The following is a 13,414-nucleotide window of genomic DNA, read 5'->3' as shown; positions in this document are numbered from 1 at the left end:
CTGTGCATAAGGTTGCCTCGGCTTCACCCCAAACTGTTCAGACCCCTTCAACTATATTTATTTTCTTTTTTTATTTTCTTATTCAGCACACCCTCATTTACATTTTGGTATATGATACATGGAAATATATTGATTTTGAAATGTTCATGTCTGTGGCCACTTTGTGTCCCATTTACCTTGCCTTCACCCATCTATTAAAATGTTTGATTTGTTGGCATCATTACGCTTCTATTAAAATGTTTGATTTGTTGGCATCATTACACCTCCATTAAAATATTTGATTTGTGGGTATCATAATGCCTCGATTAAAATGTTTGATTTGTGGGCATCATTACACCTCGATTAAAATGTTTGATGTGTGGGCATCATTACACCTCGATTAAAATATTTGATGGCATCATTACGCCTCTATCAAAATGTTTGATTTGTGGGCATCATTACACTTCGATTAAAATATTTGATTTGTGGGCATCATTACGCTTCTATTAAAATATTTGATTTGTGGGCATCTTTGCGCTTCCATTAAAATGTGTGATTTGTTGGCATCATTACACTTCTATTAAAATATTTGATTTGTGGGCATTATTCCGGTTCAGTTGCGAAACAATTTTTTTTTTTTTTAAACATCTATAGAAATGCTTTCTCATGCAGTAGCAAGGTGAAATAACACATCAAATAAAGAAGGCTTGAATACAATTTTGCTCTGCAAAAACTTTAAGGCACAAACATGCCATCAAGCTGAGTAGAAGACGATGATGAAGATGGAAACATCAACATTACAATGAATAGTTATTCAGCAGTGTCAGCTCCAAATTCCATCAACATCGAACTATATGGTTGGTTAAGCAAAACCAAGTACTAAACCGGAGTGATAAAAGCAGCAAAATATTTTCATGGCAGTAACATAGGGATCAAATTATTACCAATATGTGATCGACATTAAACGAGCGCTAAAACAAAACAACGTTTTATTCATGGCAGAAAAAAAGTAAACTGCTGCGAGTTTAAGATAAAAATTATGATTCAGCCACTCATTGTTTCTCTAACTTCCTTATCTCCAACCAACAGTTCGGCTTCCATTTCAGTCATTTCATCGTGGACATGCTGCTTCTTCCGTGTGAGCAATGGATGGATACCCTCAATCTCAAACAAGAGGTAAGGGCTATCTCAAAGGACACCTCCCATGCATTTGATTCTGCATGGCACTATATTGTGATTTCCAATCTGTCAGCTAAAGGTGTCCATAGCTCCCTCCTAAACTATCAGATTTCCTGTGCGCTCAAAAGCAATGGGTTGCTTTGGATGGAACATTATCCCATGTTGTACCTCTAGAGGCCGATGTCCCTCAAGGTAGTGTTCTGGGACCAATCGTTTTCTCGATATACATCAATGACATATCTTCATCACTGCAAAATCCATTGCAACACTGCAGACGACACCACTCTGTGCAGGATAGTTCCACACCCCTTCGCCAGGCAAGCTGCGGCAGCATCCCTCCCTGCCGATCTGGAGAAAATAAGCAACTGGTCATCTACCTAGAATATGTCATTTAGTGCAAGAAAGAGCCATATTCTTTGTCACTTCATAAGGACCGGCAGAAAAATCACCCATTATATTTCTATGGTCAGCCCTTGTGCGAGATAGTCTCTGGAACTTCTGTGCCTCACCCTCAGCTACAATTTGTGCTGAGATGATCACTTCTGAGAGCTGTCCTACAAAGCTGGCTGCTGACTCAGAATTCTCTGTAAGGCTAAGGTGTATTTTCTGCCATTCTCGGCTGATAACGGTGTGCAAAGTCTTCCACCTGAGTGCGAAGTAATATGGCTCACTACTGAGAACTGATACTGCTGATTCAAATCTTGCCCCACGTTGAGGCACTGAAATGTCGTCAGGAAGCTGAGTCTCGGGGTCTACTTCTTGCTCACCATAGCTAGTTTGGCATCCTTGGAGTTTGTTTTTCTAAGATTCTCCCTCCCCCCCTAGATTCTGGTCTTGCTTCAACTGCTGTCTCATATATTTGACCAGCTCCTGCTCCTCCGAGTCACGTGTGTTCCCCATCCAAAGTCTAAACCCAATGTTCACCTCAATTCATTCATTGCCTTCTCCTCTCACATCTGAATCCTTCTTTCCGAGTCCTTTCTCTCAAACTCTCCCCAAAAACATTTCAAGTCTGTTTCCCACCGCCAACTCAAGATCTCTTCAATTTCCATTACTCAGCTTTATGACATCCACAGAAACCCTGTTCCCACTCTTCTTCTCAAATCTTCTCATACTTTTTTCTTACACCTCTTCACAAAAGCATGGTGTATCCATTTCTTGTCATCCCACTGTTTTACATTTGCCACATTTTGTGTTTCATCAATTGCTCCCTCTCGTTCTGCTCTTCCATGAGCTTCGAAACCTGTATTGAAATTAAAAATAAATTAATTAAATGCTAGTTGAGCAACAAGTGTAAGCAAACAGATGTTGGGTAATCCAGCAATTTTCAAAAGTATTTGGTAGATAATTAATTGGTGAATTATAAAAACAATGCCCAAAGAGCTGTATTCAACATGAATATATAAAAATTACATGTCCAGACTTTCCATAATCAAATCTGGATGAAGGAAACATTAGCACAGGAGAGAGTGAGGAAGTAATATTGCATATGCTTGAGCAATAGGAAAGAACACAAGCAAAACCATTTTGATCAAAATTTCAGTCGTCCCATTGGCTATTTTTAGGCAACTGAAATTACAATAATGTCAAATAATCAACTAAGCAAAGCTCTCAACGAGCATCTCTTACAAAATAATTTACATATCAGTTGAGGTTTGTCAATGGTACCTGAATATTGCAGCCAAACGATCAAGCCATATTGAAGGGTCTTTGGAAACGTCGTTGCTCATCTCTGAGGTTAAAAGCTTTCAGAAGGGAGGAAGAGCAATTAAAACATTAAATAACACGCTCAGTGCTGTTCGCACATCAAAACGGTTGCTTGCACAAATGGAAACATTTCATATCAAACCATGCATTTCCTTTTAAAAGTCTATTTGCATATATTCAGTGCTGGAAGTGATGCAAAAACACCAATAATATTTCATTTAAAGAAAAATTGTCATATTCTGCAATACCATTTCAACAGCTTAGAAGATTAAATGAAAGTGCATTTGCTTTGCTCAGATTGCAGGAATAAAAATGCACACTTACCCGTTTTAGTGAATTTACTTGGAGTGCACAGAGGTCCTTCAAATTCATTGATATTTTATCTAAAGGTAACCTTGCGAGAACCAGGGCAGCACCTGGAGAAGACGGGATGAAGACAAAAATAATAATAATAAATAAATAAATATTGTAACAAGCAAAATCCAGGGCCTAACATTTTTTATGTACAGCAGATAAAGGCAATACAATTAGAACAAGAAAAGGAGCAATCAGAGATTGCAGACCTTCGCATGGACGCGTTTTGTGTGGTGCTTGTGTACTGGAGTAATGTAATTAATGAGACATAATTAGAACTGCCACAATATAACTACTAGCAGTGATGACCGGAAGATGACCGGCAACTGCTGGCAGTACCAAGACGTCCTACTTTGATGCAACCCCGCTTTGATTGGACACCTGACCCTGACCGATGACGTTTATTTATTATTATTCAATTGAATTTAGAATGGGATTAAAATAAATTAAATTAAAATCAAATGGAAGACCAAATGGGTACAGTCCTGCATTGGAGTGATCAGAAGGAACCCAAACAAGAAAAAAAAAAATCAAAGATGGAGTAATCAGGAGCAACCTGGATAGGATTTGCATTTCAGATGATACTCCTCTACCCTCAAACCCATCCAGGCACAGTCAAGTGAGCCTTATTCAAAAATTAAATAATATATAAAAAATTTTAATAACAATTAAAAAATCAAAACGAACCCAGATCAAAAAAAAAAATTTTTTTGGCTGCCAGACCATGCCTCCGATCAAGTTGAAATTTAAAACATGTATTCCACATCACCACAAGATCATAATTGTGAAGTTTCATGTCAATTGATTAAGCGGTTCCAATGAAAACATTATTTAATATTTTCCTTCAATCCAATATGGCTGCCAGACCATGTGACCGATGATGTCATATGTGTCAACCTTTTGTTCCTCATGGATAGGCGGTCATACATGTAAAGTTTCGTCTCGATCTGTTCAGCCACTTCAGAGAAGATTTCTGAAGGTTTAAAAAAAAACAAAAAACAATATGGCTGCTGAATCACATGACAGATGGCATCATCAAATTATTTTTTTCTGTGGACCATTTTATCCCTAAATTTTCATACTCATAAGATTAGCGTTCTACATATGCAATTATGACGTTATAACAAAGGCACCTATGACATCATAAAAAAAAATCAAACATTCCGAAGGAGTACTTGCCATCTGCCAAATTTTAATTTTTTCCTTGGTGCGGTTTCAGAGATACACAGGTCCAAAGTTTTTCTGTTTTTCCAACATGGCTGCCACACCACATGACCTATGATGTCATATTTATAAATAAAACATTCCAGATGAGTAGTCAGTCGCTCCTACGTCTCAAACAGACAGGCGGTTGCGGAAAAAACACTAAAGTTATGTGCAGACAAAAAAACAAGAAAAAGACGTCGTGCAAAGCACGATACTTGCAAAATCCATCCCCCTCCCCAAAGGTTGCCAAGGATATATCAAATTGTCCATTTAATTTAGATTAAAATTGAGAATCTTAATCAAAGCTCAGGTCAATCGGATGAAAATTAATTATTTTTCAGATTGAAATAGATGATTTTAGAAGTTTGACCTCGAGTTGACCTTTGATCTTTTGATCTCAAAAATAGTTGGTTTCTCAATACAGTAATGCACTATGCAATTGCTGTTTCATTTTCAAGTCAATCCGATAAAAATTGACTATTTTTCAGATAAAAATTGATTTTAGAAGTTTGATCTTGAGGTGAACTTTGACCTTTTACCTCAAAAATAGTTGCTTTCCCAATTCAGTGACACACTATGTAAATCCGGTTCAAATTTCAAGTCAATGGGATGGAAAATGACGATTTTAGAAATCTGACGTCAAGATGACCTTTAACCTCAAAATCAATAGGCTTCTCAGTTGAGACTACCTCGACAACTTGGTAAAGTTTCATGACGATCAGTTTAGAATTGTGACCGGAGGCGATTGACAAACAAACAAACAAACAAGACAACGACGTCATGTCGAGCACGATACTTGCAAAATCCATAAAACAAATTAAACCTCAAAAATAATTGGTGGTTGAATTCAATGACCAAATCTGCAACTCTTCAAATTTCAAGTGAATCGGATGAAAATTGAGGATTTTAGAAATCTCACCTAAGTTGTTGACCTTTTGGCCAGTGTTGACCTCAAAAATAATGGGTGGTTGAATTCAGTAAGCCATTAAAATCCTGTTCAAATTTCTAGTCAATCTGATGAAAATTGAAGACTTTAGAAATTTGACAAATTTGTTGACCTTTTGACCTCAAAAACAATAGGCTTCTTGCTTATGACAATCTCGACCATGTGTTGAAGTTTCATGAAGATCGGTTTAAAATTGTGACCTGTAGCCGACAAACAGACAGAATAACAAAATCGACGAACCAATATACTTGAAAAATCTAAGATTTTTCAAGCAATGACAAATAAATTATTATCTTCCTCCTCCTTTTGATCAAACTGTTTGAGGAACGGATTAGGCACGGTCCATGCACAAAACAAACTCTCCTCGTGTGTACGTGAAGCACGTTATGTGCTGCATGTACGTATATGTGTGTATGCATGTATTTCTCTGCTGCGTGCCTAAAATCGTGTGACAAACAGGCAAACAGACAGACAGACACAGATACGACAGACCAGCATACTTGGCAAAAAAAAAATTCGCCAAGTAATAACAAAATCAACTGACCAATATGCTTGAAAAATCTTCGATTTTGCAAGTTACAAACAAACAAACAGACAGACAAACAAACGGACCCAAATGCAATACCCTCTCCTCTGGCGAGGGTAACGAGCAAAGTTGATGGTGTGCCATCGCAAACATCCACACTTCCCACGTAAAACAAAGTTGAAAAATGGCAACAAAAAAAGTTCCACCAGGAATGACCTAATCTCAAATTTTGAGTTTAAAAAAAAATCTTCTGTTTTGACCCCTGTGACCTGAAGTCCCCATCCCTTGGGGCATGAACCAGGGGTGAGATCCAAAAAAAATAGTTACATATTTCATGCGTCCCACAATGTTGATTGTAGATACAAAATTTCATTAAAAAAAAGTTTAAAATGTGTCTGTAATTGTATTTTTTGGTATTTGACATTTTTGACCCTGCTCCAGGGTGCAGGACCAAAAAATGATACTGCTCTTGAAACTTCTTGCTATGTAGTGATCATAACTACCAGGTTTGGGGAATTTTTGCACAACCGTTTAAGAGAAGATAGCATGATGGACGGAGAGACAGACAGACAGACAGCCAATGGCAATATCCCCCTTTTTTATTTAAAGCGTGGAGATAAAAATCCAGTGCATGATATTTCACATGCTGTGTGTGACGAACCTGAGGCCAATATGAAAGTGCTTAAGAAACATGCAACTCAACGTGCCAACTTAATCAGTTTACAAAAATGCTCCATCCAGTCAGCATTTATTAATGTAGTAGTATTTAGTAGTATGTAGGACAAGTTATCCAGGATGTATGCCCCGGTTAGAATAGGTGTACCATATCCCTGTGTGTCGTAAGAGGCGACCAGGGTTGCGTCAGGAAGGGCATCCGGCGTAAAAACCTATGCCAAATCATTATGCGGACAACAAAACGAATTTCCATACCGGATCGGTCGAGGCCCGGGTTACCAACGACCGCCACCGGTACCGGTGGTCAGCAGGGTACCAGTGGAAATTGTGCTACTGCTGGGCGAAGGAGGAGAAGGAGACGGGGAAGGCGAGTCCGGAGGCAGTGGGAGAGGGGGAAGGGTAGAAGTGTGGAGGTGAGAGTTGGAACTCTGAATGTTGGGACGATGACTGGCAAAGGGCGAGAGTTGGCTGATATGATGGAGAGAAGAAAGGTGGACATACTGTGTGTACAAGAGACCAAGTGGATGGGGAGTAAGGCGAGGAGCATTGGAGGTGGTTTCAAACTGTTCTACCATGGTGTGGATGGGAGGAGAAATGGTGTCGGGATAATCCTGAAGGAAGATCATGTCAAGAGGGTATTGGAGGTGAGGAGGGTGTCTGACCGAGTGATGAGTGTGAAGTTGGAAATTGAAGGGGTGATGATGAATGTCATCAGTGCATATGCCCCACATATGGGGTGTGAGATGGAATATAAAGAAGATTTCTGGAGTGAGTTAGATGAAGTGGTGGAGAGTGTATCCAAGGATGAAAGAGTGGTGATTGGAGCAGATTTCAATGGTCATGTTGGGGAAGGTAATAAAGAGGATGAGGAGGTGATGGGGAGGTACGGTCTCAACAAGAGAAATGTGGAAGGGCAAATGGTGGTAGAGTTTGCAAAAAGAATGGAAATGGCAGTGGTAAACACGTATTTCAAGAAGAAGGAGGAACACAGGGTGACATACAAGAGTGGAGGAAAGTGCACACAGGTGGATTACATCTTAAGTAGGAGATGCAACCTGAAAGAGATTCGTGACTGTAAGGTTGTGGCAGGGGAGAGTGTAGCTCGACAGCATCGATTGGTGGTCTGTAGGATGACTTTCGAGGTGAGGTTGAGGAAGAGAGTGAGGGCTGAACCAAGGACCAGATGGTGGAAGCTGAAGGAGGAAGACTGTTGCGTGAAATTTAGGGAGGAGGTGAAACAGGCGCTGGATGGTGGTAAAGATGGGTGGGATGATTGGGCAACGACAGCAGAAGTTGTGAGGGAGATAGCTCGGAAGGTACTTGGTGTGACATCTGGACAGAGGAAGGAAGATAAGGAGACTTGGTGGTGGAATGAGGAAGTACAGGAAAGTATAAGGAAGAAGGGGTTGGCTAAAAAGAAGTGGGATAGTCAGAGAGATGAAGAAAGTCGGCAGGAGTACAAGGAGTGGCGTCGAAAAGCAAAAGAGAGGTGGCAAAGGCCAAGGAAAAGGCATATGACGAGCTGTATGAGAAGCTGGATACAAAAGAAGGGGAAAAGGATTTATACCGATTGGCAAGACAGAGGGACCGAGCTGGGAAGGATGTGCTGCAGGTTCGGGTGATAAAGGACGCAAATGGGAATGTGCTGACGAGCGAGGAGAGTGTGTTGAGAAGGTGGATGGAGTACTTTGAGGAGCTGATGAATGAAGAAAATGAGAGAGAGAGAAGGTTGGAAGAGGTGGAGATAGTGAATCTGGAAGTGGGGTGGATCAGTAAGGATGAAGTGAGGACTGCTATGAAGAAGATGAAAAGTGGAAAGGCGGTTGGCCCAGATGGTATACCAGTGGAGGCATGGAAGTGCTTAGGAGAGATGGCAGTGGGGTTGTTAACCAGATTGTTTAATAAAGTCTTGGAAAGTGAGAGGATGCCGGAGGAGTGGAGATTAAGTGTACTGATTCCGATTTTCAAGAATAAGGGTGATGTGCAGAGCTGTGGAAATTACAGAGGGATAAAGTTGTTAAGCCACACCATGAAGTTGTGGGAAAGAGTAGTGGAAGCTCGGTTGAGAGGAGAGGTGACGATCTGTGAGCAGCAATATGGGTTTATGCCAGGAAAGAGCACCACTGATGCGATGTTTGCTTTGAGAATGTTGATGGAGAAGTATAGGGAAGGCCAGAAAGAGTTACATTGTGTGTTTGTGGATTTAGAGAAAGCTTATGATAGGGTGCCAAGAGAGGAGTTGTGGCATTGTATGAGGAAGTCGGGAGTGGTGGAGAAGTATGTGAGGATCGTGCAGGATATGTATGAGGACAGTGTGACAGCGGTGAGGTGTGCGGTAGGAATGACGGACCGGTTTAAGGTTAAAGTGGGATTGCACCAAGGATCGACTCTGAGCCCTTTCCTGTTTGCAATGGTGATGGACAGGTTGACGGACGAGATCAGACTGGAGTCTCCATGGACCATGATGTTCGCGGATGACATCATGATCTGTAGGGAGAGTAGGGAGCAGGCTGAATCGAGCCTTGAGAGGTGGAGGTACGCACTGGAGAGAAGGGGAATGTTAGTCAGTAGGAGTAAGACAGAGTACATGTGCGTAAATGAGAGGGAGGGTGGTGGTATGGTGCAGTTGCAAGGAGTTGAGGTGGGGAAGGTGGATTGGTTTAAATACTTGGGATCAACTGTCCAAAGTAACGGAGAGTGTGGGAGAGAAGTGAAAAAGAGAGTGCAGGCAGGATGGAGTGGGTGGAGAAGAGTTGCAGGAGTGATTTGTGACAGAAGGGTAGCTGCAAGAGTGAAGGGGAAAGTATACAAGACGGTAGTGAGACCAGCTATGTTGTATGGTTTGGAGGCGGTGGCGCTAACAAAAAGACAGGAAGCAGAGCTGGAGGTGGCAGAGTTAAAGATGCTGCGATTCTCGTTGGGAGTGACGAGGATGGATAGGATAAGAAATGAGTGTATTAGAGGGACAGCGCAGGTAGGACGGTTTGGAGACAAAGTGAGAGAGGTGAGATTGAGATGGTTTGGACATGTGCACAGGAGGGAAACGGAGTATATCGGGAGAAGGATGTTGAAGATGGAGCCGCCAGGCAGGAGGAGAAGAGGAAGGCCAAAGAAGAGGTTCATGGATGCGGTGAGGGCGGACATGCGGGTGGTTGGAGTGTCAATGGAAGATGTGGAGGATAGAGCAAAATGGAGACAGTTGGTCCGCTGTGGCGACCCCTAGCGGGAGCAAGCCGAAAGAGGAAGAAGAAGAGGACAAGTTATCCAGGATGAATGATAATTCATGAATAATTTGCCTTTTCTGTATTAACTATGTACGCATGCATTAGGTTTGTACCCAAGAATATTTTCAATGTTTTAACATTAAAATTCACAATTTAAAATAATTACGAAATTACAATTCCTTGGGGTAAAAATCTCTATATGGACACAAAAATCAACTTCCAATGACACTTACTTTAGGAGATATGATCATTTGGACGAAATGCCATAAAAGCGGCGATTTAGGGGTAGAGTGTTTTGGGTTACAATGGGCCCCATAAACATCATACAGAGCCCAGGGGGTATCAATATGAAAATTGGATTGCTCACAGCACTTCATGAAGAAACTTTTGGCCAACTTTGGTTACTCTATGTACAATATTGGGTGATTGAGAAGCCATCAAACGTAGAGCTACTTTCAAAGTGAAAGCGATTTTTGGCTAAAATTAAGTAAAAAATGGCCATTTAGTCTTGTGACCCAAGGTTTAGGGCAATGAATCATGCAAGAAAGTTGTTAGTCGTACCCAAACAATCACAATAAATCAAAATTAATAACTTATTAGTGCCTAATAATTTATTCAATGAATCTCCAATATGTGAATTTTTGCTGCTTGGCATCCAACCGAAAAACCCAGTTGGGCTCTGCAGAGAAAACTACTTGACCTGGAGGTATTACCCCAACTTTTTTTTGAAGGTCTTGGCGTTTCAAGCAAGAAAATGTAAACTACCGCTCGAAAAGAGTCGTGTAGACAAACCCCACCCTCGAGCCTATACTAATCATTCCCTACACACAAGACCAGGCAACCAAAAATCTCCTCAATAAACTCCACCTGCACACACACCTTTGAGCAAACCAACAGCAGCTTCGTTTGAGAGCTCCAGAACCTCAATGGAGCGAGCAACTTGCAGCAGACCTTCAAAATGTTGCGCCATGTGGTCACGGCACGCAAAGCACACACTCTGCAAGGACGATGCAGAGGCCGAGGCCAATTCTTTACGTCTCAGGCCTTTCGTTAGGTAGCTGAGCACTGGTTCTAAGGAAAGATGTGCACAATTGGCAGTCAAGTGTGGGGAATACCATCTGTCACTGCTTCTGTTTAATTTCAAATGTTCTTCCTCCGTTATTAATGGTTTCTTGCATCTTGGCACATTACTCACCGAGAAAATGTGGATTTCTGTCAATGAACTCCCCAAGCTCTCCAATGAGCTGGATACTTGTGTGCTGTACAGCAATGTGGGCACTCTCTGGTAGAGACACTACAGCCTGAAGGACCTCCACCACAGCTTGAGCTCGGTCTCTGCACCATGACAAAACACACCAAAAAAGCTTGCTGAAAGACAGGTTCATCTCCCCACAAAAAACAGCATTTATAAATACATTGAAAAGCTCTCGAGCACATCGAATAAAAATGTCCTGAAAATACTAAAACAAAGTTGTAGTTGGATATATGCCCATCCATCAATATATAGAAATTGCAAAAAGTTGACCGATCAGAAAACGATACATTTTACAATTTCACAAAAAAAAAAAACATGTTTCAATTCAATTTTTTTATGTGCCCTTGTGAGTTCATGTAAAAGTGAATTCAAATGTCTGTGTAAAACCTTGGATTTTCGATAGTTGCAATATTTAATAATTGCTCCAATTAAAATAATTTGAAATGGGTCAATAGGCCAGGGAATCTAGTGATATACCCACCACAAATTGCAATAGAAACCATTCAAGTGTTTTTTCACTCTAAATATACGATAGAATGACATACTAAAAGTCACCGAAAATCCAAGTGGGGGAACATGTTTATTTTTCATGATGGCCACCAAAATGGCCACCAAAATTGATAATTTTCGAATCAGTCCTATATCAGCAAGTAATAGTGCTAAAAAATATATGTGAAACACTTAGGTACATGTTATTGGACACAATAAACCCATTTCTGACATTTTTAAACTGGTCACACACTTCAAATTCAAAATGGCCACGAAGATGTCTTCCAAAATGGCTGCCAAAACTCAAATTTAAAAATAGTAAAATATAAGCAAATATTTGCATATATAAACAACACACTTATTGTGGGCATCAATAAACTATTTTCAGGCATTTTTACGCCCTCATGCATCAAATTCAAGATGGTCACCAAAATGGCTGTCCAGTAGCCTTACATCATTCATGTTTTTTTATGATTTGTGACCGAGATTCATGTTGACATCTTGAAATCAGTATAGGCCCTAGTTGAAAATGGTACACTTTTAAAATAATAATCGTGTACAGAATACTAAACCTTTGTTGGATACGCACATTACATATCATCAGTGTCACTTTCTGGATCAGGCAGAGTCACATTGGAGCAATGAAGCCCTTTGCATTCCATACATGCTGGAGAACATTGTAGCCCATACTTTACACAGCCACATCTTCCTGTACAGTCTCTCTTGCAGGAACAGTTGATTGCTTCCAGAAGATACTCAGGCGATGGTTTCAAGTTTGTGTGAACAGGAAACATCTTCCCATCGCTGATCTTCCATTCCCAATCCTCAGCACACATATCGACCCCACTCCATTGCTGGACCTGATGATAAACGCGCTGGCTATGGTACTGAGCTGCTGATGATGTGGGAGGCAAGTTGTGAGGTTTTACACAAGTTGTGCTGGATGAAACCTTCTGGTGGAAGCGTTGCAGTCGAAGGGCGTCCAGTCTATCGACGGGTTTACCATTATATAAACAAACTAGGGCGTTTTCTCCAGCTGTCACAATGTCGTCATGTGTGGCACATGGGTGTTTGAAGACTGAAGCCTGCTGCCGGAAATGTTCACTCGACTTGAGTTTCTTCAGAGCCACCGGTTTCCCAATGCCGAACAATCTGGATGTGGTATCGCATCCCAGTATGGCATGAGCAAAGAGAAGGTCATCACATATATCCTTACCAAGTGCGGCTTGAATCAGCTTGATGTTCCAGCATCTTGGTGTCTTCTTTGAATTCAACTTTGGTTGAGGTCTGAAGTAAATGTCAAAGGATGTCTCTGATGAATGCCATACTTGTGGATCAACGTGCACATGGTGAACTACTGGGAGCTGTGGAGTCATGTCCTCGCTTTTTGTTGTCACTGACTATGCACTGTGGGGAACAGAAGTCCTTCCTACACTTGACATGCACAGTACTAATATTTCTGTTCCGCAACTCATTAGCCTTGGCAATGCCTTCACATCCTTTGATGCGTAATGTGGAAGTTGGCTCTCCATTGGATAGAGGTTCCTCACAGAAAACACACTTGTCCATGATCAGCTAATTACACTGTAATATGAAAAGAAAGCAAGACTTCAGCGCTATGACAACAATAATACAATGTATCCAACATATCTTTGAATTTCATTCTTTTCCAAAATGTCTGAACTAAGGAAATTCCAAGATGTTTTAGTTATATATGAATCCCAAGTAATTGCTTATATTTGGCTATTTCTAAATATGCTAGTTCTGGCACCATTTTGAATGTGGTCTGTAACAAGTTTAAAAATGCCAGAAATGGGTTTATTGTGTCCAATAACATGTACCGAAGTGTTTAACATATATTTTTAGCACTATTG

At 40.8% G+C, this 13,414-nt stretch overlaps 1 protein-coding gene across 2 annotated transcripts in view; it reads right to left on the bottom strand.

The window, feature by feature from the left end:
* Window positions 1–13,414, bottom strand: part of TNPO3 (transportin 3) — a 143,120-nt gene that overhangs the window by 62,596 nt on the left and 67,110 nt on the right. For both annotated transcript variants that reach the window (XM_085884079.1, XM_085884080.1), the window contains exons 10-13: window positions 10,992–11,131; window positions 10,676–10,867; window positions 3,190–3,281; window positions 2,827–2,903 (exon numbers count right to left, since the gene is read on the bottom strand). In XM_085884079.1, the coding sequence (XP_085740205.1) occupies window positions 2,827–2,903; window positions 3,190–3,281; window positions 10,676–10,867; window positions 10,992–11,131 (501 nt within the window). The remainder of the gene's footprint in view (window positions 1–2,826; window positions 2,904–3,189; window positions 3,282–10,675; window positions 10,868–10,991; window positions 11,132–13,414) is intronic.

This window comes from Eptatretus burgeri, chromosome 6 (assembly GCF_056783735.1).
Source record: "Eptatretus burgeri isolate ZD-2024b chromosome 6, Ebu_testis_v1, whole genome shotgun sequence".
Lineage (NCBI taxonomy): Eukaryota > Metazoa > Chordata > Myxini > Myxiniformes > Myxinidae > Eptatretus > Eptatretus burgeri.
The sequence above is the reverse complement of the archived record's forward strand: the minus strand, read 5'-3'. Positions and strand labels throughout refer to the sequence as shown.